At 45.4% G+C, this 23,300-nt stretch overlaps 1 protein-coding gene across 1 annotated transcript in view; it reads right to left on the bottom strand.

Moving 5' to 3' along the window:
* Positions 1-539: 539 nt before the first annotated feature.
* The window catches only part of LOC145356863 (epidermal growth factor receptor kinase substrate 8-like), a 75,359-nt gene continuing 52,598 nt past the window's right edge, over positions 540-23,300 (bottom strand). The window contains exons 10-19 of the mRNA XM_080209821.1: positions 19,582-19,699; positions 18,764-18,831; positions 16,842-16,916; positions 14,805-14,953; positions 11,618-11,759; positions 7,462-7,493; positions 4,891-4,984; positions 2,457-2,567; positions 1,429-1,547; positions 540-660 (exon numbers count right to left, since the gene is read on the bottom strand). Of these exons, the coding sequence (XP_080065947.1) occupies positions 540-660; positions 1,429-1,547; positions 2,457-2,567; positions 4,891-4,984; positions 7,462-7,493; positions 11,618-11,759; positions 14,805-14,953; positions 16,842-16,916; positions 18,764-18,831; positions 19,582-19,699 (1,029 nt within the window). The remainder of the gene's footprint in view (positions 661-1,428; positions 1,548-2,456; positions 2,568-4,890; positions 4,985-7,461; positions 7,494-11,617; positions 11,760-14,804; positions 14,954-16,841; positions 16,917-18,763; positions 18,832-19,581; positions 19,700-23,300) is intronic.

The raw sequence follows: 23,300 nt of genomic DNA on the forward strand, positions 1-23,300 counted from the left end.
CCACCCAATGTTTCAGATCAAAATGATCATTCTGCTTATCGGGCATTTTCGGTTTTTATTTCTGGTTTGCAGCATCCGCAGTATTTTGCATTTTTATTAGATTGAGATAAATGATGAGTTAATCTGAGTTCGGTGTTATTTGAGGGATATCCTATCAGCCAGGGTGGCAGAGAGAACTTCCCTGCCCTTCTTCCAATACTGGCATGGGATATTACACATCTACATCCGCAAGTGTAGGAGGCTCCTGGGTTTAAAGTTTCGATGCAGGGTTGCCAGCGTTGGACTGGGGTGGGCACAGTAAGAAGCCTCACAACACCAGGTTAAAGTCCAACAGGTTTATTTGGTTGCACAAGCTTTCGCAGTCTTGCTCCTTCTTCCAGAAGAAAGAGCAAGACTGAAAGCTTGAGCTACCAAATAAACCTATTGGACTTTAACCTGGTGTCGTGAGACTTCTTACTTTAAAGTTTCAACCAGCATCACAAGTAGTTTGAATAAATATAATATCTGAGTTGGGTGGAGTGCGGGACAACAATGTTTCCTTACCCCCCATGAATCTCACTGTAGACAATCTGACCCTCTGGTCCAGACACCAACTTCAACTCGTCCTTAGTTAGACTCAATAACTGAGAACCAGTGAGAACTCCCAGAGATTTCACAGTGCTGTGGGAGAAGACAAAGTAAAATACAATGAATAAAACTCATGATCAGAGTTCAGAGAGAGATATACTGGACTTGATTTGGTTCATTATTGTCACGTGTATTAACGTACAGTGAAAAGTGTCATTTCTTGCACGCTATACAGACAAGGCATACTGTTCATAGAGAAGGCAAGGGGAGAGTGCACAATGTAGTGTTACAGTCATAGCTAGGGTGTAGAGAAAGACATCTTAGTGTGAGGTAGGTCCATTCAAAAGTCTGACAGCAGCAAGGAAGAAGCTGTTCTTGAGTTGGTTGGTACCTGATCTCAGACTTTTGTATCTTTTTCCCAAAGGAAGAAGGTGGAAGAGAGAATGTCCGGGGTCCTTAATTATGCTGGCTGCTTTGCCTAGGCAGTGGGAAGTGTGGACAGAGTCAATGGGTGGGTGGCTGGTTTGTGTGATGGGTTGGGCTACATTCACAATCTTTTGTAGTTCCTTGCGGTCTAGGGCAGAGCAGGAGCTGTGACACAACCAGAAAGAATGCTTTGAATGGTGCATCTGTAAAAGTTGGTGAGAGTCGTGTCAAATTTCCTTAGTCTTCAGAGAAAATAGTTGGCACCAAAAGTAGAAACAGGTGAGGAGCAAATCTTGCAAGGATTGAAGATTCGGGCTGTGAAGGATTCTTTTCATAATGAGTTTAAGTATGAGGAATACAGGAATGAAGAGGAGAGATGAAAATAGGCTATTTAGAAACTGGTTGAGTCTGGAATGCAGTATGACCTGTACTTACATTCTTGAGAAACCTTTACTCTCAAGCCAGCTTGCCACCTCACTGGGTGTGGAGTTTACTGTCAGGTCAGGAGCGTCAGCATAGGAGGGATAATGGAAACCATGATGGTTATCGTGCTGCTATGAAAAATGAGAAGTTGCATGAAAGATCACAACAGGAGATGACACAAACTTATGAAGATGTTATCATACAGTTAACACGGCGTCACAGTTCAAACCTCAACTGAGCTCGTCCAGGACAATTAGGGACAGAGGAAGAATCAAATGAATGCCCCCCCGCCCCCCCCCAAGAGGAGATAGGGGAAGCTGAAAACAACCAAAGAATCCAGCAAGATCTGGGAGGCCATGCCAAAGTTAACTGCAAGGACATGTTAACACTTTTTAGCACAATCTCTCACCTGGTAGCCAGCCAGATGGAGAAAGTACCAGCAGCATGAGGTCATAGCAAAGGGACAATGGGGGGTGGGGGGGTGACAGCAGGGATCGGAAGGGGAGACCGTGATCGGAGAAACCAACTGGAAAAGGCCACAATCCCAAGGAGGAGAGGAAGAGGGTGGCCATGATCAGCAAGGGAGAGGCTCTTATATGACTTCCCATTCGGTTCTCCAACCAAAGGTGCAGATTGGTCAACTGTGATTTGCAGATCTGCCCAGTTATACAGGGCAGCATGGTGGCACAGTGGTTACGAGGCTGCCTCTCATTGCCAGGGACCCAGGTTCGATGCCTGGCTTGGGTCACTGTCTGTGTGGAGTTTGCATGTTCACCAAGTGTCAATGTGGATTTCCACCGGGTGTCCTTGTTTCCTCCCGCAGTCCAAAATACGTGCTGGTTAGGTGCGTTGGCCATGCTAATTTCTCCTTCAGTGTACCCGAAAAGGCACCAGAGTGTGGCGACTAGGGAATTCTCACAGTAACTTCATTGCAGTGTTAATGTAAGCCTGCTTGCGACACTAATAAATAAACTTTAGAAAATATATATATCAGCAATTGACAACACTTTGTTTTGTCCGAGGTTGCAAGGTTTTCTTACCGGAGGAAGAGATTCGCCCTGACTTATTGCTTGCAAGATATTGGAAGGTACGTAACCAATGTAGCCAGACTGATCCTTTACTTTCCACCACTGCTTGGTGGCCTCCAGGACCTGAAACATAAAAGTGCATCTGTGAGGCTCACTTGGATTACACGGTTGTTAAGCCACCTTGATGAGTCAGAGAGATCCCAGTGGCCACAAGAACATGATGGTTAGGCAGGGTTATGTTCGGTAGGTTAGAATCGGAGACTAAAGTGGCGGAATCAGAGTCTCCTCTGGCTATCCCTGGTTTGAACAATCTCCACTCAATTTCTGCTGCATTTGGACCATTCATAATCTGATATAGGAAAGGAATTCATTCCTATGCATGCAGGAAAGGGTTTGTCTGTTTACGGAGTTGCCACATATTTACAGCAGAAACTCTCCATTCAAACCAACAGATGGACGCTGGTGTTTTCATCATAGAATCCTTACAATGCAGAAGGAGGCCCATCGAGTATTTTATCCAGACCCTCTCCCCCACCCTACCACCCAATCTGGAGAGAAGTCAGTAATTAATTGCACCAAGCAATGTGATCACCCCCCATCCCTAAAATGCCAGGAGGTTCCTGAAGTTTCACTCCATCTGGCCCCATCAGCACAACCATCCATTCATAAAATCCCAGCAGAGCAGAAGGAGGCCATTCAGCCCATCGAGTCCACACCGATGACGATCCCACCCAAGCTCTATCCCCTCAACCTTACATATTTACCCGGCTCCTCTCATTGACACTATGGGGCAGTTTAGCATGGCCAATCAGCCTAATCCGCACATCTTTTGGACTGTGGAAGGAAACCCACGCAGACACAGGGAGAACGTGCAGATTTCACACAGACAGTCACCCGAGGCCAGATTTGAACCTGGGTCCCTGGCGCTGTGAGGCAGCAGTGCTAACCAACTGTACCACCATGTCGCCCCCTTTAATCTCTTGGACATATAATTCTCTTCCTGTGAATTGTGCCATCTCTCTTCCCTACCCATTATGTGTATTTGTCTAAGCTTCTCCTTAAGTGTGTTTGTGCTATTAACCTTGACTATTCCATGTGGTTGCAACTTCCACATTCTAACCACTTCTTCAAGCCGCGCTATATGTGGCACAACTGACTTCACCCTGACTTCTTGCACAGAAAGCTGGGGGTACAATTCCCACTCCAAGATTTAAGTGATAAACTCCAGACTGAAGGGGCTTTGGACAAGCTTTCTCGGTGGTGAGATGCTAAACTGGGGTCCTCACAGGTGGATTTAAAGGGTCCTCTGGTGCTATACTGAAAAAAGAACAGAGGAGTTATCCCCAGTGTCCTGACCAACATTTATCCTTGAATGAACATCACAAAGGCAGATTATCTGTTTGTTATCACGTTGATGTTTGTGGGATCTTGCTGTGCCCAAATGGAGTGCCAAATTTCCTGCATTGCACTTCAGAAAGTACGTAATTGGTTGGAGAATTGCTTCGGAGTGTCCAGAGAACATGAAAAGCGCTAATTGCAATCTTCCTTTCTTAAAAGTTTCTTCTGAATTCCTTGTTGGGTTTAGGGTGGCACGGTGGCACAGCGGTTAGCTCTGCTGCCTCACAATGCTAGGAATCTGGGTTTGATTCTCAGCTTGGGTTAGTGTCTATGCGGAGCCTGCACACCCCCCCATGTTTGCATGGATTTTCTCCGGGTGCTCTGGTTTCCTCCTACATTCTGAAAGATGCACTGGTTGGGTGCATTGGCCATGCTAAATTCTCTCTCAGTGTACCCGAACAGGCACCGGAGTGTGGTGATTAGGGGATTTTCACAGTAACTTCATTGCAGCGTTAATGTGAGCCTAGTTGTGACACTAATAAATAAACTTAAACTTTATTTGTGACTCTTGTATTTATGGCTTCTAAGTCAAGTTAAAGTTTATTTATTAGTCACAAGTAAGGCTAACACTAACATTGCAATGAAGTTACTATGAAATTCCTCTAGTCGCCACATGCCTGTTCGGATTGATGCACCTAACCAGACATCTTTCAGACAGTGGGAGGAAACCAGAGCATCCAGAGGAAACCCACGCAGACACGGGGAGAACGTGCAAACTCCACACAGTGACCCAAGGCGGGAATCAAACCCAGGTCCCTGGGACTGAGAGGCAGCAGTGCTAACCACTGTGCCACTGTGCTGCCCCCAATTTGAATTCCTCGGCAAGTGGAAAGATTTTGTCCATGTTTCTGCTATCCAACTTCTCCATAACCTTGAGCTCCTCCAATGGGTCACCTCTCAGCCTGCTCTTAGGAAACCAATATCAGATCTTCCAATCTTTCCTGAAGGATATAATATTTGTGTCTGTTTTCAACTTTGTAAATCTTGGTTGCACACTCTCCCTTTTATAACTTTAAGGTCAGAACAGTGCACAGTACACATTACCTACCTCAAGAACATCTCCTTTTGATACTGTAAGTTCCCTGGTATTTCTTTTTGTGAAATCGTACATTGCCTTCACCAACTGAGGATTCTTGTGTAGCCTGTTGTGACCAAGCAGAAATCAGCTTGTTACTTCACCTTGGCATGTTCTCCTTATTCATCAAACAATGTGGCGGGACATTAACCCCATTTATTTGGCAGAGAGTGTATCACCTGGGAGACCCTCCTCATTGTCCAGCTGCCTTCCAGCAGCCCACCAGCTGAATCTCAACTCATGACCGCTAGACAGAGACCTCTTTACAAGCAGAGGCCAGAGAGGCGTGGCGGGGGCACTGTGGGTCTCCCATTGGACTAACCTTGTGGAACGAGGATTGGAGCAACCCAACAAAAGCTGCAACTTACCTGAGCACCAGTTCCCTGGTAACCAACTGTGCCAGGGACTCGAGTTTGATTCCGGCCTAGGATGATGACTGTGAGGAGTTTACATTCTCCCCGTGTCTGTGTGGGTTTCCTCCAGGTGCTCCAGTTTCCTCCCACACTCCAAAGATGTGCAGGTTAGGTAGATTGGCCGTGCTAAATTGCCTCTTAGTGTCCCAAGATGTGTAGTTTAGGTGGATTCACCTGGCTAAGTTGCCCCTTAATGTTTAAAGATGTGTAGGTTAGGTGGATTTGCCTGACTAAGTTGCCCCTTAATGTCCAAAGATGCATAGATTAGGTGGATTCACCAGGCTACATTACCCCAAATGTCCAAAGATGTGTAGGTTAGGTAGATTGGCCATGATAAATTGCCCCTTAGTATCCAAAGATGTGTCGGTTAGGGGGATTGGCCATGGTAAATGCATAGGATTACAAAAATAGGGTGGGGAGATAGGTCTGGGTAACATGCTCTTTTTAAGACTTGGTACAAACTCGATGGGCTGAATGGCCTCCAGCTGCACTGTAGGGATTCTATGGAACCGGCTGCTCAATCCTCAATCCTTTGGTTGGGGAAGTGGCGGGCAGTGGGGTTAAAGGGGAAATTGAATGCTAACTATGTAGGTAAAGCCAGAAGGGGAAACTTTCCCAGAGTTTATATTGCTGAGAACAGGACATGTATTTTATCCACTTCAGCCTGAGAAGCTCGAATTGAAATGGGAGCATTGGAGTCTCTCAATGTCAGGAATTGCTTGATATAAAAATTGATTCACACTTAGAATGGGCAGGAGGATGACTCTGTCCAAGGTACTTATCTCATAGTAGAAATTCCTGGATACTATAATGATTAAATGTCGGGATTGGTATTCAGGGAGGGGGGAGCATTGTCCAAATGGCTTTCCTTAGTAATTCTTTCTTGGAACACTTGAATAGGGGAGTGAATCATAGAACGATACAACAGTGAATGAGAACTCGCAGCCTCACTTACACTGGTTTTTTTTGAATGAGTTATCCAATTCATCCACTCTCATCGCACTTTCCCCTTTACCTTGACAAATCCATCTAACCTACACATCTTGGGACACTAAAGGGCAATTTACATTGGCCAATCCACCTAACCTGCACATCTGTGAGAGGAAACCCGAGCACCCGGAAGAAACCCACGCAGACATGAGGAGAATGTGCAAACTCCATACAGACAATCACCCAAGGCCGGAATTGAACCTGGCTTCCAGGCACTGTGAGGCAGCAATGCTAACCACTGTGCCACCCTGCTGATTGTCCCTTGAAGGGCAACATGGCAGAGTAAAAGTCACATGGCTTATGTTGCTCTTAAAGTGACAATCACCACAAGCCTCAAACTTGTTCCTTTTTAAGTGTACAGTTCCTCCTTCTAAGTTACTGTTGAAACTTTGCAAATCATAACAACTCACCAACTAAAAAAAACATTTCCTCATGTTCTTTTTTGCCAATTATGTTAAATAAGTGCTTCTGGTTACCAAACCTCCCACCACTGAAAATAAATTATCTTTATTTATCAATACAGCTCATAACTTTTAACATCATTATTAAATCCCTCCTTAATCTTCTCTGCTCAGTGGAGAATAAGCCCAGCTTCACTAATCACTCTACGTTACTTAAGCCCCTCATTCTGGTACCATCCTGGTAAATTTCCTCAGTACCCCGTCTGAATCCAGGAAGGAAAAAAGCCCAGGTGCCTCTGAACAGCCAAAGTGGATAGAATGGTAGGAATAAAGGGTGACGCGGTGGCACAGTGGTTAGCACTGCTGCCTCACAGTGCCAGGGACCCGGGTTCGAGTCCATGCCTTGGGTGGCTGACTGTCTATGTGGAGTCTGCACGTTCTCCCCGTGTCAGCGTGGGTTTCCCCCGGGTGCTCTGGTCTCCTCCCACAGTCCAAAAACGTGTGCGCTAGGCTGATTGGCCGTGCTAAGTTGCTTCTTAGTGTCGGGGGACTGGCAAGCTGGACAGGTGGGGTTATGGGGATAAGGCCTGGGTGGGATTGTGGTCTGTGCAGACTCGATGGGCCAAGTGGCCTCCTTCTGCACTGGAGGGCTTCTATGATTGTACGAATATTAGGTAGGTGAATAAAAATAGGCCGAAAAGCCTTCCTCATCCATGATCACTTTGTGATATTATACTCACTTCTCGTAGGGTGCACCATATGCGTCTTCCATCTACAAGAAGAACAAAAAAACAGCATTCAACAAGATGAAAGCATTTTGTGACATAATTTTCAAAATTCAGTAGAAATTCAGCTCTAATTTTATCCCTTTGATTATTGTCATTTATTACCCTAATTAGTACGTTCTGATGATGCATTGAAAGCAGATAACATCAAAGGAATTCAAATCACATTTGGCTTATTGGCAAAGCTCCCACATTGCACTTATCCATTCTGGAGTCTGGCCCACACGACAAGCTCACGCTATTTAACTGAATAAACCTCCCAATTATGATGTTCACAATGGATGTTCCTTTACAATTCCGTGAAATTGGATTTGAGTTGACTATCAGAGTCCAAAGTATCCCATTAAACTCTTTGGATGATCAGGCACCTACATTTGTCTGACTACCTCTCCAGTCCAACAAGATCTCAATGTATTTCCAATACTGGCAGATGCTTGATTTATATCACACCACCAGTGGCAGCCATCCCTTCTGCTGCCTGCGCCCTAAGTCCTGGGACGTGTGCTCTAAGCCACTCCATTTCTTTACCTCTCGGTTCCCCTTAAACCTTTTGCTCACCTATCCTAGTTTCTCCTTCTGTAGCAAATATGTTTGGTAACGCTAATGGAAAGCAATGTGGAACTTTTAAACTGAATTGAAGGTGCTATATACAGACAAGTTGTTGTTATTCTACATTACAGAGTCATAGTCATACAGTGCAGAAAAGGACCATTCAATCTGCACTGACACATCTACTATGAGAGGCATGCTAATCCCATTTTCCTGCACTTGTCCCATATCATCGAATGCTGTGATATTTCAAGTGCTCATCCAAATATTTTCTAAAGGTTGTAAGGTTTCCAGCTTCCACTACCTTCCCACGCAGCACATTCCAGATTCCCAACACCCTCTGAGTGATTTTTTTTCCCAAATCCCCTCTCAATCTCTTGTCCCTTACCCTAAAACTATGTCCCCTTCTGATTAACCCCTCAGCCAAGGGGAATAGCTGTTCCCTACTCATCCGATCCACTCAGACCATCCATACCCCTCATAATCTTATACACCTCAATCATGTCCCCACTCAGCCTTCTCTGCTCTAGAGAAAACAATCCAAACCTATCCAATCTCTCCTTAAAGCTCAAATGTTTCACTCCAGGCAGCATCCTGGTGAGTGTCCTCTGTATCCCCTGTAATTTGATCACATCCTTCCTATAGTGAGATGACCAGTACTGCACATAGTACTCCAGCTGTGGCCTAACCCAACACTCTGTTCAACTCCATTATTATCTCCTTGGTCTTATACCACGACTGATGACAGCAAGTACCCATACGCCTTCTTAACTATCCTATTTACCTGATCTGCCACCTTCAGGAATCAGTGCCTAATTACCCCAAGACCCCTCGGTTCCTGTAAGCTTCCCAATGTCCTGTCATATTGAGCTGTTCATGATGCCGGTGTTGGACTGGGCTAAGCACAGTAAGAAGTCTCACAACACCAGCTTAAAGTCCAACTGGTTTATTTGGCAGCACAAGCTTTCGGAGCACTGCCCCTTCATCAGGTGAGCAGGATTGTGTTCACAAACAGGGCATATATATAGTCACAAACTCAACGTACAAGATAATGGTTGGAATGAGAGTCTTTCCAGGTAATCAAGTCTTAAAGGTACAGACAAAGGAGACCATGCAGACACTGTGGCAACAGCTGAATGAACACTGCTCGACAATCTCCAGGCAGGAGTGTTCCCTTCCAGTTGGGGAACATTTCAGCAGTCACGGGCATTCAGCCTCTGATCTATCGGAAAGCGTTGTCCAAGGCAGCCTTCACGACACACAATAGTGCAGAATTGCTGAGCAGAAACTGATAGCCAAGTTCCGCACACATGAGGACAACCTCAACCGGGATCTTGGCTTCATGTCACCCTATCTGTAACCCCCACAACTTGCCGTGGCTTGCAAAGTCTCACAAACTGTCTTGGCTGGAGACAATACACAAATACCCTTTATCCTATGCTTGGCCCTCTCCCCACTCACATTGTCTGTACCTTTAAGACTTGATTACCTGTAAAGACTCGCATTCCAACCATTATCTTGTAAGTTGAGTTTGTGTCTTTATACGCCTTGCTTGTGAGCATAAGTCCTCACTCATCTGATCAAGGAGTGAGACTCCAAAAGCTTGTGCTGCCAAATAAACCTGTTGGACTTTAACCTGGTATTGTGAGACTTCTTATTGAGCTATTCACCAGAGGTGCCACAGGAGGGCAGCTTCTCAATGGGATTCTACAATATTCTTCATTCACACTGAAATGTGTGGGTACCTGATCTTCCAGGTAGTTTAATGGACACTTTAGACTCTGACAGTCAACCTCAAATTCTGCCTCATGAATTGCAAAGGGCCGCCCATCACAATTAAGAGATTTATGAATTTAAATGGGGTGAGTTTGCCATATGGGCTAGATTACAGAATGGATTTCAAGAAGTCAAATGAAAAGCAAATGGGCACCTTTGAAGGAGAGTAATTTTTTAAAACATTTCTCAGCCCGTGTTGAGTCACCAGTTCATATTTAAGTATCTCATCAACACCAGCAGACCTGTGTATCTATGGTCATGGAATGTAAATCATGATGTAGAGATGCCGGCGTTGGACTGGGGTAAGCACAGTAAGAAGTCTCACAACACCAGGTTAAAGACTAACTAGTTTATTTGATAGTAATCCCACAAACTTTCGGAACTTCCACATACCTGATGAAGGAACACCGTTTCCGAAAGCTTGTGGGATTACTATCAAATAAACTGGTTGGACTTTAACCTGGTGTTGTGAGACTTCTTACATGGAATGTAAGAGCAGGAGTAGTGACCCTTACCACATACCCACTGAGCTACTCAACATGTCCTACCCTTTATTTAAACTTGTAATGGCCCCCCCCCCCCGAAGATTCCGACTCCTGCTGGAGTTTATTCCATCTGGTCATTTCTCAGATGTGAGTTCAAAGTATTTGACAACTGGGTTGGGAATCACAGGTGAGCTTATTTGTGCCCTAGAATCGCTCGGAGTTATGTGGCTTTCAATGTCCTTGCAATGGCTCACTGAAATGGCAGGGGAAATTCTAAACTCTATCACATCCGTCAGAGAGGTGGCAACAGTGGCACAGTGGTTAACGCTGCTGCCTCACAGTGCCAGGGACCCGGGTTCGATTCCCTTTTGAGAGTTTGGATCACTCTCTGTACGGAGTCTGCACGTTCTCCTCATGCACTTCCTTCTTCCGTCAGGGAAAAGATACAAAAGTCTGAGGTCACGTACCAACCGACTCAAGAATAGCTTCTTCCCTGCTTTGTCAGACTTTTGAATGGACCTACCTCGTATTAAGTTGATCTTTTACCACACCCTAGCTATGACTAACATTACGTTCTGCACTCTCTGTTTCTTCTCTATATGCAGTATGCTTTGTCTGTATAGTGCGCAAGAAACTAATATACTAATATAGTGCACAAGAAACTGTATACCAATATATGCGAGGGCGGCATGGTGGCACAGTGGTTAGCATTGCTGCCTCGCAGTGCCAGGGGCCCTGGTTTGATTTTCGCCTTGGGTCGCTGTCTGTGCTGAGTCTGCATGCTCTCCCCATGTTTGTATGGGTTTCCTCCGGGTGCTCTGGTTTCCTCCCATAGTCCAAAGATGTTAAGGTTAGGTGGATTGGCCATGCTAAATTGCCCCTTAGTGTCAGGGAGACTAGTTAGGGTAAATGCATGGGGTTATGGGGATAGGGCCTGAGTGGGATTTTGGTCGGTGCAGACTCGATGGGCTGAGTGGCCTCCTTCTGCACTGTAGGGATTCTATGATCCTCTGACAGTACTGCACTCCCTCAGTGCTTCACTCGATGTGTTAGCCTAGATTTTGTGCTCAAGCTTCCGGAACTTGAACCAATGAACTTCTGGTTCAGAGGCGAATCTTGTCATGTGGTGAACCATAGACACAACGCAACAATCAACCATACTATAATTCCTTAACCCTTGCTGGTTTGGAGCACCCAGGATGTTGTCAGAGTTCCTTACCACACAATAAGACATTTATTTAATAAAAGCAACAGAGCAATTAAAAGTTTTATGTCCAGTTTGGGGTGGGGGGTGGGGGTACCTGCTCTTTCAGCATGGAGCCCTCCTTGCTATTGTGCTGGCTGGGCTCTGGGGATGATTCCAACAGTGAGGTAGATGGTTGCCAACCATTGGAGAACGTGGGAACGTAATCCTCAAAGTCCGCACCGCTCGGCCAATCCGATCTGCATTTGAAAACAGTTAGATAGTGACAAGAACAGGAATGTCTTGGAGGAAGAACTCAACTTGACAAAGCAGCATCTTTGGAGAGAGAAACAGAGGAAATGTTTCAGGTCAATGAACTTCCATCATCAGTAAACGCTTCCCTTAAAGGCAGCTGAAATAACTCCTTGGAGACTGGTGTCCCTTCAAAGAACAAAGAACAGTACAGCACAGGAACAGACCCTTCAGCCCTCCAAGCCTGCGCCTATCATGATGCCTGCCTAAACTAAAACCGTACTTATGGAGTTTGTATCCTTCCCTTTCCTTCCTATTCACATATTCGTCTAGTTGCCCCTTAAATGCCACTAACACACCTGCCCCCACCAGCTCCCCGGGCAGCATTTTCCAGACACTCACCACCCTCTGTATAAAAAACATGTCTTGCACGACTGGGGTGGCATGGTGGCACCGTGGCTTACACTGCTGCCTCACAGCACCAGGGACCCAGGTTCGATTCCCGGTCTTGGGTCATTGTCTGTGTGGAGTTTGCACATTCCCCCTGTGTCTGCGTGGGTTTCCTCTGGGTGCTCCGGTTTCCCCCATAATCTGAAAGACATGCTGGTTAGGTGCATTGACCTGAGCAGGCGCTGGAGTGTGGCGAGGAGGGGAATTTCACAGTAACTTCAGTGCAGTGTTAATGTAAGCCTTTCCTGTGACTAATAAATAAACGTTAACTTTTTCGTCTAAACTTTTCCCCATGCACCTTAACCATATGTCCCCTAGAGCTTAATCCCCTAGTACTTAGTACTACCTTCACCAGATTCCCTTTATTTACAAACGTATCGCCACTCCTAAGAGTGTTTCAGGTACAAAGTTAGAATCCTATAGACTTCCTGATTGGGCAGGTAATCATATTTTCAATCAGGGAGCTCATACTCCAAGGCACCAACCTCATGGGCCTCATTGTGGGCATTACACCAGCCTTGGCAGAATTAGCATAAGTCTGTCTGAGTGGTTCTGATTTTGGACAGGGAGCATGTTGTCAGAATAAAAGCAAACTACTGCAGATGCTGGAATCTGCAACCAAAAGAGAAAATGCTGGAAAATCTCAGCAGGTCCAGCAGTGTCTGTAAGGAGAGAAAAGAGCTGATGTTTTGAGCCTAGATGACCCTTTGTTGAAGCTAAAAGGCAAAGAAAATGGAAGATGCTTAAACTGCAGGGCGAGGGAATGAAAGATGAGTCAGCCACAGAGACAAGGGGAAAGGCTGCTAATGGCAGTCCCATAGAGAGAATAAAGGGTGTAAGTGGCCAAACGGCTGATACCAGAGGGTAAACTGTGACAGATAAAGATGTGGAGTGGGGGGGGAGAGTGCACGGGAGAGAGTTAAATTTAGAAAAAGGGGGGAAAGGGGAAGCAAAGGGGAAGAAAAGTTAAGGAAAGGGGGATAAAATTGGGGCAAAGAAAAATGAAGAAAGACAATGAAAGGTATTAATAAAATAAATAAATAAAAGGGAATAGTTAAAAATAAAATAAAGTGAAAACAAGGGTGTTGAGGTGGGATAGAGCTAATCATCTGAAATTGTTGAATTCGATATTGAGACGGGAAGGCTGTAAAGTGCCGAGCTGGAATGTGAGATGCTGCTCCTCCAGTTTGCGTTGAGCTTCACTGGAACACTGCAGCAGGCCAAGGACAGACATGTGGGCACGGGAGCAGGATCATGCGCTAAAATGGCAAGCAAGCGGAAGGTCGGGGTCCTGATTGTGCACAGACCGAAGGTGCTCAGCACATTGTTAGGCTGACCTGTGGGAAGGGGTTATTAGTGCAATGGGAACCCAGACCTGGAACTCTGCCCACAGGAGACAGCCACCAGGGCGAAGTTGTTTCATCGAGTGCTGAAAAAGATTTGTTGTACAATCAGTCGTCTCCAACAAGCGCTGACGGGCCTGAGCTCCCACGTTGCAACAAGTCAGTTTAGAGCAGTCACATCACTGAGGTTTATTTATTTATTCTTTCACGGAATGTGGATGCCGTTGGCAGGGCCAGCGTCTGTTGCCTATGTCTAATTGCCCTTGAGCTGGCCCCGCTCGCCCCATTTCAGAGTCAACCACATGGCTGTGGCTCTGGAGTCACATGTAGGCCAGACCAGGCAAAGACGGCAGACTTCCTTCCCTGAAGGGCATTAGTGAACCAGATGGGCTTTCCATGACAACCAATTATAGCTGCCACGGTCACCATGATTGAGGTTAACTATCAATTCTAGATTTTATTAACTGAATCGAAATTCCACCAGCTGCCGTGATGGGATTTGAACATATATCGTCAGAGCATTTGGGCCTCTGGATTACCAGTCCCAATGACCTTATCACTGTGCCAGTAGAGTAATTCTCATTGTAGAATATGAGGGGAAATTGTGCCCTACCCCCCACTACCCCCACCCCCTCACCCACCACCACCACCACCACCACCACCCCCACTCCCCCGCCTTCTACTATTCAAAGTCTCTCCATCTCACAGAATTGCAGAATACTACAGTGCAGAAGAGGCCCTTCGGCCCATCAAATCCATGCCAACGCACTGAAAGGCCCTGACCTGCCCACCAGCACTTCCCAGCACTTGGCCCATAGCCTTGAATGTTATGGCGTGCCGAATACTCACCCAGGTACTTTTTAAAGAATGTGTGGCACCCTCCCGGGCACTGCATCCAGACCATCATCATCCTTTGGGTAAAAAGGTTTTCCTCAAATTCCCCCCAAACCTCCCACCCTTCGCTTTTAACTTGTGTCCCCTCGTAACTGGCCCTTCAACTAAGGAGAACCAGATGCCCTCAATCCATCCTGCCCATGCCCCTCATAATCTTGAACACCTCAATCAGGTCATCTCCTCAGTCTTCTCTGCTCCAAAGAAAATAACCCAAGCCTATCCAACCTCTCTTCATAACTTACATGTTCCATCCTGGCGAATCTCCTCAGCACCCCCTCCAATGCCCTCCTATGATGTGCTAAGCTTACTCATTAATGATTAATAATGGCAGACAATGCACATCTGGATGTTTTTTGTTGCACCAACCTTGGAGTGTTCCATGCAGCCCCGAGATGCTTCCAGGTCTTCCGCTCCTTTGAATTCACGTTTGAGCTAATGAGCTGTATGGCGCTTGGGACCAGGAAAGGGACAATCACATTCTGCGCCAAATCTGACCTGGGGATGTTCTTCCGTATCTGAGGAGAAAGACATGTGTTTCAGCAAGGGAAGCAAGTAGACCTTGGGGATACCACGTGTGGGATTTTCCAGCAGTTGGATCTTCCGATCCCGCCGATGACGACTCCCCTGCCGCGGGGTTCCCTGACTCTGGAGGGTGCACACAATGGGAAACCCCCATTGTTAGCACAGGAAGATCCCACTGCCTGCCAGCCTCCATCATCACAAGACACATCGCGGGGATGGGTGTGGGAGGGACTCGGAAATTCCAGTTCAAATACTTGATACCAAGAAGGTCCTGGATGCATTCTGTGTATCATTCGGTGAAGCATTCTGATAACTAAACCAGGTATGGCGTCATTGACAAGAGATTGCCAACCTAAAACAGTCCTTCAGAGAGTAGCCATGATGTGGAGATGCCGGTGTTGGACTGGGGCAGGCACAGTAAGAAGTCTCACAGCACCAGGTTAAAGTCCAACAGGTTTATTTGGAATCACGAGCTTTCGGAGCGCTGCTCCTTCATCAGGTGAGCGAAACGGTGCTTCCAAAAGCTTGCGATTCCAAATAAACCTATTGGACAGTAGCTTGGTGTTGTGAGACCTCTTACTGTGCCTCAGTGAGTGAGGGAGGAGATTTTGGTCGAATGAAGTGATTTAGTGTCAGCAGCAGTTAAGAGCTGGGACCATTAAATCTTTGGGGGAAATTGGATAAATTTTTAAATTGAGGAAAATTGAAGGAAGTAGGATGATGAGAATAATTTTGCATTGATCTGGCAAAGGGCTAGACTGTTGCGATGGGCCAAATGGTTTTGTTTTGAACTACAATATTCTATGATAATAGCTGTGGCAATGCCTCACTTTTACTCGCAAGCTTCAGTTATTTGGAAAGCAAATAACATTCCATTGATCTTTTTCTAAACAGCCCTGCCATTCAGAACTGAAGAACGGTGCCCAAAAACCTAGTAAAGGGAGTGGGTTTTAGTGGTCGGTCTTTACCTCGGAGATAAAGAAAAGCTTGAATTTATATAGCACCTTTCATGACCTGAGAATGGCGCAGAGCATTTCCTAGCCAATCAGGTAATTATATTTTATTGATGCTGGCTGTATATTGACCAGGACGCCTGGAACAACTTCCCTGCTGTTTTTTGAATTGATCTCTTACCAAACACTATCTCAGTTCTCTCGAATAATCATTTTGGGATTATCATCAGTTTGGCTCTGGAGTCTTCACCATTCGGAGTGGGGGGCTTCCATCTGAGGATTATCTAAAAGCAATACTCCCTGGTTGCAGGATTGAAGCAAAGACCTAGATTATGTGCCAAAATCGCTGGAGTGATTTGAACCCACAACCCTCTGATTCAGAAACAAGGGTGCTACCTGCTGGGCTGTGCCTGAGGGAACGGCAAAATTTATTGCCCATTTCTAATTGCCCTTGCAAAGATGGTGATGGTGATGTGCCACCTTGGTGACCCATTGCTCTCCATCCAGTGCAGGTACACCCAAAGTGCCGTCACGGAGGGCATCTGGTGCTTTTGACCCGGCGACAGTGTGTGCACACGCACATACACGCACAAATACATATGTACACACACATGCATACACTTGCACGCACACACGCATTCATTTGCACACACATATATACACACACACGTATATATATACACACATGCATACGCATGCCCACACACACACACATATACAAAAACACACACACACGCACATACACACACATATGGACATGTGTACGCACATGCATGTATGTGTGTAGATGCACACACATACACACATCCTGTCATATTTGTCCTCATGTCATAGTGTATTGTACTGAGAGTGCCCATCACAATGTCTGCTGCTCCAGAAAAGCTTCTCTGAATGAAGCCAAGTCAGAGAGGTAGAAAATATTACTCACTAATTCAAGAATCCCGAACAAAATGTGTACCAGGTCTGCAGCACTGGGATCATGGAGTTGAGATTCCAACTTGCTCTAACGAGGAAACAGAATTCATCATCACCCTGAGGAATTTGGTAATTAATAGCACCACTCACATGTAACGTCTGCCTGCAATTGGATCAATGTAAAACTCAAGGAATATTTCCATCCTATTTACTGTCCAGAAACAGGCCATTCGGCCCAACAGTTGTATGGAAGCATTTATTTGAATGCCTTTTAAGACAGATTGATTGTTCTTTGTTATGTGCTACCGGTTTCTAAAGAAGGAGAAATTTCTCTTCTAGTTTTTGTTTTCACATTTGTACTTCTTTGTGAAAAGCTATGCCTCGCAACCAATTTTGTTTTTAGTTCTTTCACGGGATGTATGTGTCACTGGCAAGGCCAGTACTTTCTCAGCAGGTCTGGCAGCATTTGTTAGGAGAGAAAAGAGTCGACGTTTCGAGTCCAGATGACCCTTTGTCAAAGCTTGATTTGGGATCAAATCCTGGGATTAGTCTGGAATTTTGGACGTGTCCTACCGAGATGAAGACTGAACCCAATAAGAGCTCAGGAATTGTATTGAGTTAACACACTAATTTACAGCTCTGATGGTGGACTAGTTAGTACTGCTTCTAGGGATCTAGTGAAGTGAGATATTTCACTGGTTCTGTGATCTGGTGGAGTGAGTGATCTTGCTATTCTGGGATCTGTTGGGGTGACTGATCCTGTTGGTTCTAGGATCTGTTGGACTGAGTTATTCCAGAGGTTTTGGAATCTGGTTCCAATCCAGCCCAGGCTGACAGAATGAAGATTGCCCCTGCCTGTCCAATATAATGAGCATCTGGAATAGTCATAGCCCAATTCCACCAGATTCCTTCTAGTTTGGTATAAAGTAGGAATTTGCTTGCAAAGGAGATCCAGGATCAGTGGATGCTGCACTGCAGCAAACTCACAGCCACACATGTTCACAAGACATATAGAATGTACAGCACAGAAACAGGCCATTCGGCCCAACTAATCAATTCTGGTGTTTATGCTTCACATAAACCTTGTCCCATGTCTTGTCCCAGCTAACCTTAGCAGTGTCACCTTCTATCCCATGCTTCATTTTGTGTCTAACTAGCTTACTCTCAAACGCACCTGTACTCATCATCTCAACGTCACCATATGATAGCACGTTCCACGTTCTAACCATTCCCTGGGCAAAGACAATTCTGCTGAATTTCTTATTGGATGTATCAGAGATTATCACATTTAGGGCCTTTGGTTTTAGTCCCTTACACAAGTGCAAACAACTCCTCTATATCTCCCTCATCAAACCCTCAAAGATCATAGAATAGAATAGAATCCCTACAGTGCAGCTTGGAGGCTATTTGGCCCATCAAGTCTGCACTGACTCTCTGACAGAGTACCTTGCCTAGGCCCTTTCCCCTACTCTATCACTGTAAGCCCACATATTCGCCATGGCTTAGCCACCTAAGGTTCACATCTTAGGACACTAAGGGGCAATTTAGCATGGTTAATCCACCTAACCAGCACATCTTTAGGCAGTAGGAGGAAACCAGAGCACCAGGAGGAAACCTACATAGACACGGGGGGAGGGGGAGAGGAACATGCAGACTCAAACAGACAGTCACCCGAGACCAGTATTGAATCTGGATCCTGGCGCCATGAGGCAGCAGTGCTAACCTTCTCAATCAATTTACTGTTCAAACTTCTCTTTTCTAGAGAAAGGAACCCGAGCTTGTTCCATCATTCCAGACAGGTGGAGCCTCTCAGTTCAGGTATCAGGCTAGTGAATCTTCTTAAAAGATAATCAGGGATGTTTACACGTGTAGGTTTCAGAGATTGATTTCCCTCTTCCACCGTAATGATGGCAAGATCTCAATTCCGGTACTTACCAGCAAATTGAAGGCGTATTTTATCTTCTGCAGACAGTCCACATACTCTTCCTCAGGAGGGAGTAATTCTAAAGAAAGATATACAAAAAACCCAGTTAGTGAATGGTCAAAGGATGACAGTAATTACTTGCCCATTTAGTAGCGACACTCGCAACTGTATTTATTACCCTTCCCAACCTGGCCTGGGAGCTCTCAGGGAGGTGCCACAGTTGTTAGCGCTGCTGCCTCACAGTGCCAGGGACCTGGGTTTGATTCCTAGCTTGGGTCACTGTCTGTGCGGAGTCCACACATCCTCTGTGTGGGTTTCCCCCGGGTGCTGGTCCACTCAAAAGTCTGATGGCAGCAGGGAGAGAGCTATTCTTGAGTTGGTTCGTACGTGACCTCAAGACACTAGGCACTGGAGTGGAACGTAATCGCACAACCTTCTGACCCATAAGCAAGAGCACTGCCAACTGAGCCATGGCTGATGCGAGTTTTAATTATTAAAAGATATCTGTGGGATGGGGTGGGATCGGGATCTGTTAAAAGACTCTGCTGCTGTTCTTTGAACTCGATATAGCTAGCCTACTTGAAGCCATCACTATCGTAACTAAATCAGGAATACAAGGCACACTCCATTACAGATAATTGCAAAGAAAGTGAAGAAAGAACAAAGAAAATTACAGCACAAGAACATTCCTTCGGCCCTCCACGCCTGCACCGACCATGCTGCCCGACTGAACTAAAACCCCTTTACCCTTCCAGGAATTATATCCCCCTATTCCCATCCTTTTCATGTATTTGCCCAAATGCCCCTTAAAAGTCACTATTAAAAGTACCTTTATGCCTTTTGGATTTCTTAATTTTCTTCTGTTCTTTCTGAGACTTGCCGCCGATGGCCTGAATAATTTTTTCATTAAATTGCTCAACGTCATCCAGGATGTGATTGAGGATATCCTGTTAGGAAGGAAAGACACCACAGCTCAGATGGAAAGTTTATCAGCAGACATTCAACGTGCGCAATGACTGTATGTAGTTGCCTTGGATGATTTCAATAACAAGCTTGTAGCAGATTGAAATGTAATTCCATCGGCTGCTATTTTAACCTTGAAGGCCTTGCATTTATCCATTGCCTTTCGCAACCTAATGTAATGTCGCAAAACGCAGCCAGTTTTCACACAGCAAGTTCCCACAAACCGTGTTTATAGTAACATAGCAACAGTGGATGACACGGTGGCACAGTGGTTAGCACTGCTGCCTCACAGCGCCAGGGACCCAGGTTCAATTCCTGGCTTGGGTCACTGTCTGTGCGGAGTCTGCATGTTCTCTCCGTGTCTGCGTGGGTTCCCTCCCGGTGCTCCAGTTTCCGCCCACAGTCTGAAAGACATGCTGGTTGGGTGCATTGGCTATACTAAGTTCTCCCTCAGTGTACCCAAACAGGTGTCAGAGTGTGGCAACGAGGGGATTTTCACAATAACCTCATTGCAGTGTTAATATAAGCCTACTTGAGACACCAATAAATAAGTGCATAAACTCAGATAAAGGCAAAAATACTGCGGGTGCTGGAAACTGAAACAAAAACAGAAAATGCTGGAAAATCTCAGCAGGTCTGACAGCATCTGTGGAGAGAATAGAGCCAATGATTTTTTTGGATGGGATTGTCCTGACTCGAAATTCTCTCTCCACGGACAGACCTGTCAGACCTGTTAAGATTCCCCAACATTTTTTGTTGATAATCAGATCATCTGTTTTGTGGTGATAAAGTTTATTTATTTATTAGTCATAAGTAAGGCTTACATTAATGGTGCAATGAAGTTTCTGTGAAATTCCCCTAGTCGCCACAGTCCGGCTCTTGTCGAGTCAATGCACCTAACCAGCACATCTTTCAGAGTTTTGGTATAAGTTTTGGAGTAAGTCTTGGTCAGGACTTCCCTGCTTTTCTCCTGGTGTTTTCATAGAACTTTTTATATCACCCAAAAGGGCCTGGGTTTAATATCTCACCAACAAGACAGCACCCCCAGTAGTGCAGCACTCCCTTAAAAATTGAGCTGACTTATGTGCTTGTCCTCAAACTATGACCCCTGGTTCTGGACTCCCCCATCATTGGGAACATTCTTTCTGAATCTACTCTGCCTAACCCTGTTAGAATTTTATAATTTTATTTCAACACAGAAGGGCTTGAGCTGGAACCTTTGCCACAGAAGAGGTTTAAGTCACCATCACAGTGACTACAAGGTTTGGCGTTATTCTCAGGTGAAGATGGTTCCTTCCAGAATATTCCATTCAGCTTTTATGGATTCACGGTGAATCAGAACCTTCAGCATCAGAAATGTAACAACGAAGGCTTTGTTTAATTGCAATGGTCACACCACAGTGCCCAGATTCAAGCCCTGCTTTGTGCTGTGTTACATAGAAACATAGAAGATAGGGGCAGGAGGAGGCCATTTGGCCCTTCGAGCCTGCTTCACCATTCGTTATGACCATGGCTGATCGCCCAACTCAATAGCCAAGTCCTGCTTTCTCTTCATAACATTTGATCCCATTCGCCCCAAGTGCTACATCTAGAGGCCTCTTGTATACGTTCAATGTTTTGGCATCAACTACTTTCTGTGGTCATAGATTCATAGACGTTTGCAGCATGGAAACAGGCCCTTCGGCCCAACCTGTCCAGGCCATCCTTTCTTTTTTAAAACCCCTAAGCTAATCCCAATTGCCCGCATTTGGCCCATATCCCTTTACATCCATCGTACCCATGTAACTATCTAAAGGCTTTTCAAAAGACAAAATTGTACCTTCCCCAGTATTACTCTGGCAGCTTGTTCCAGACACTCACCACCTTCTGTGTGAAAAAATTGCCCCTCTGGACACTTTTGTGTCTCTCCTCTTCACCTTAAAACTATGCCCTCTAGTTTTAGACTTCTCTACCTTTGTGAAAGGATATTGACTATCTAGCTGATCTGTGCCCTTCATTATTTTATAGACCTTTATAAGATCACCCCTCAGCCTCCTATGCTTCAGAGAAAAAAGTCCCAGTCTAACCAGCCTCTCCTTATAACTCAATCCATAACTCAATCCCGGTACCATCCTAGTAAATCTTTTCTGCACTCTTTCTCGTTTAATAATATCCTTTCTATAATAGAGTGACCAGAATTGCACACAGTATTCCAAGTGTGGCCTTACCAATGCTTTGTACAACTTCAACAAGACATTCCAACTCCTGTATTTAATGTTGTGAATTCAATGGTAATAAATTCCATAGGCTCACCACTCTTTGGGTGAAGAAATGTCTCCTCACCTCTGTCCTAATTGGTCTACCCTGAATCCTCAGACTGTGACTGTTGGTTTTGGACTCCCCCAACATCGGGAACATCCTCCCTGCATCTACCCACCTTGTCTAGTCCTGTTAGTATTATAAGCCTCTGTGAGATCCTTTCTCATTCGTCTGAACTCCAATACTAACCTAATCAAGCTCTCCTCATATATCAGTCCTGCCATCCCCAGAATCAGCCTGGTAAACCTTCGCTGCACTCCCTCAAGAGCAAGAACATCCTTCCTCAGAGAAGGAGACAAAAACTGCACACAATACTCTAGGTGTGGCCTCACCAAGGCCCTGTATAATTGCAACAACACAACCCTACTCCTGTACTCGAAAGCTCTGGCAATGTTGGCTGCTTTTAGCCAGCCCATTGTAAAGTTGATACATTTAGACAGAGGACTCCACATGGCTTGTGTTCCCTTGAACATAAGAGGATTAAGTCTGATCAAGATATTTCAAGTGTTAAAAAAATTGGTAGGGGATACAGAGAAACTGTGTTCTGTTGCGGGGAAATCAAGAACAGGGGAACACTTTTTGTATTCTTTTCATTCATTCATGACTCATGGGTGTCACTGGCTGGCCAGCATTTATGGTTAAGCCTAGTTGCCCGAGGGCAGTTGAGAGTCAACCGCATTGCTATGGCTCTGAAGTCACATGTAGGCCAGACCAGGTAAGAACAGTATATTTCCTTCCCTAAAGGACATTAGTGAACCAGATGGGTTTTTCCAACAATCCACAATGGTTTCATGGTCATCAGTAGATACTTAATTCCAGATATTTTTTATTGAATCCAAATTCCACCAGCTGTCATGGCAGGATTCGAACCAGGGTCCCCAGAACATTAATTGAATTTCTGGATTAATAGCCTATAAAAAATAGGCTATTAATCCAGTGGGTAGCATCCCTGTTTCTGAACCAGAAGCTCCGGGTTCTCCCCAACCGCCAGGCCTTGATGAGCAAGGAAGGTGTGTTCACAATGTGGCCAAACAAATTGAGTATCGATCAGCAAGTCCTTCCAACACGCTCCAGGGGTCATGGTATGAGGGTAAGGGGTAAACCTTTTAGAACAGAGGTGAGGAGAAATTTCTTCACCCAGAGGGTGGTGAGTATGTGGAATTCACTACCACAGAAAGTAGTTGAAGCCAAAATGCTGTGTGATTTCAAGAAGAAATTAGATATAGTTCTTTGGACTAAAGAGATAAAGGGATATGGGAGGAAGAGGGGATCAGCCATGATCAAAAT

The sequence above is a fragment of the Carcharhinus amblyrhynchos genome, chromosome 22 (assembly GCF_965287045.1).
Source record: "Carcharhinus amblyrhynchos chromosome 22, sCarAmb.v2.hapA, whole genome shotgun sequence".
Classification (NCBI taxonomy): domain Eukaryota; kingdom Metazoa; phylum Chordata; class Chondrichthyes; order Carcharhiniformes; family Carcharhinidae; genus Carcharhinus; species Carcharhinus amblyrhynchos.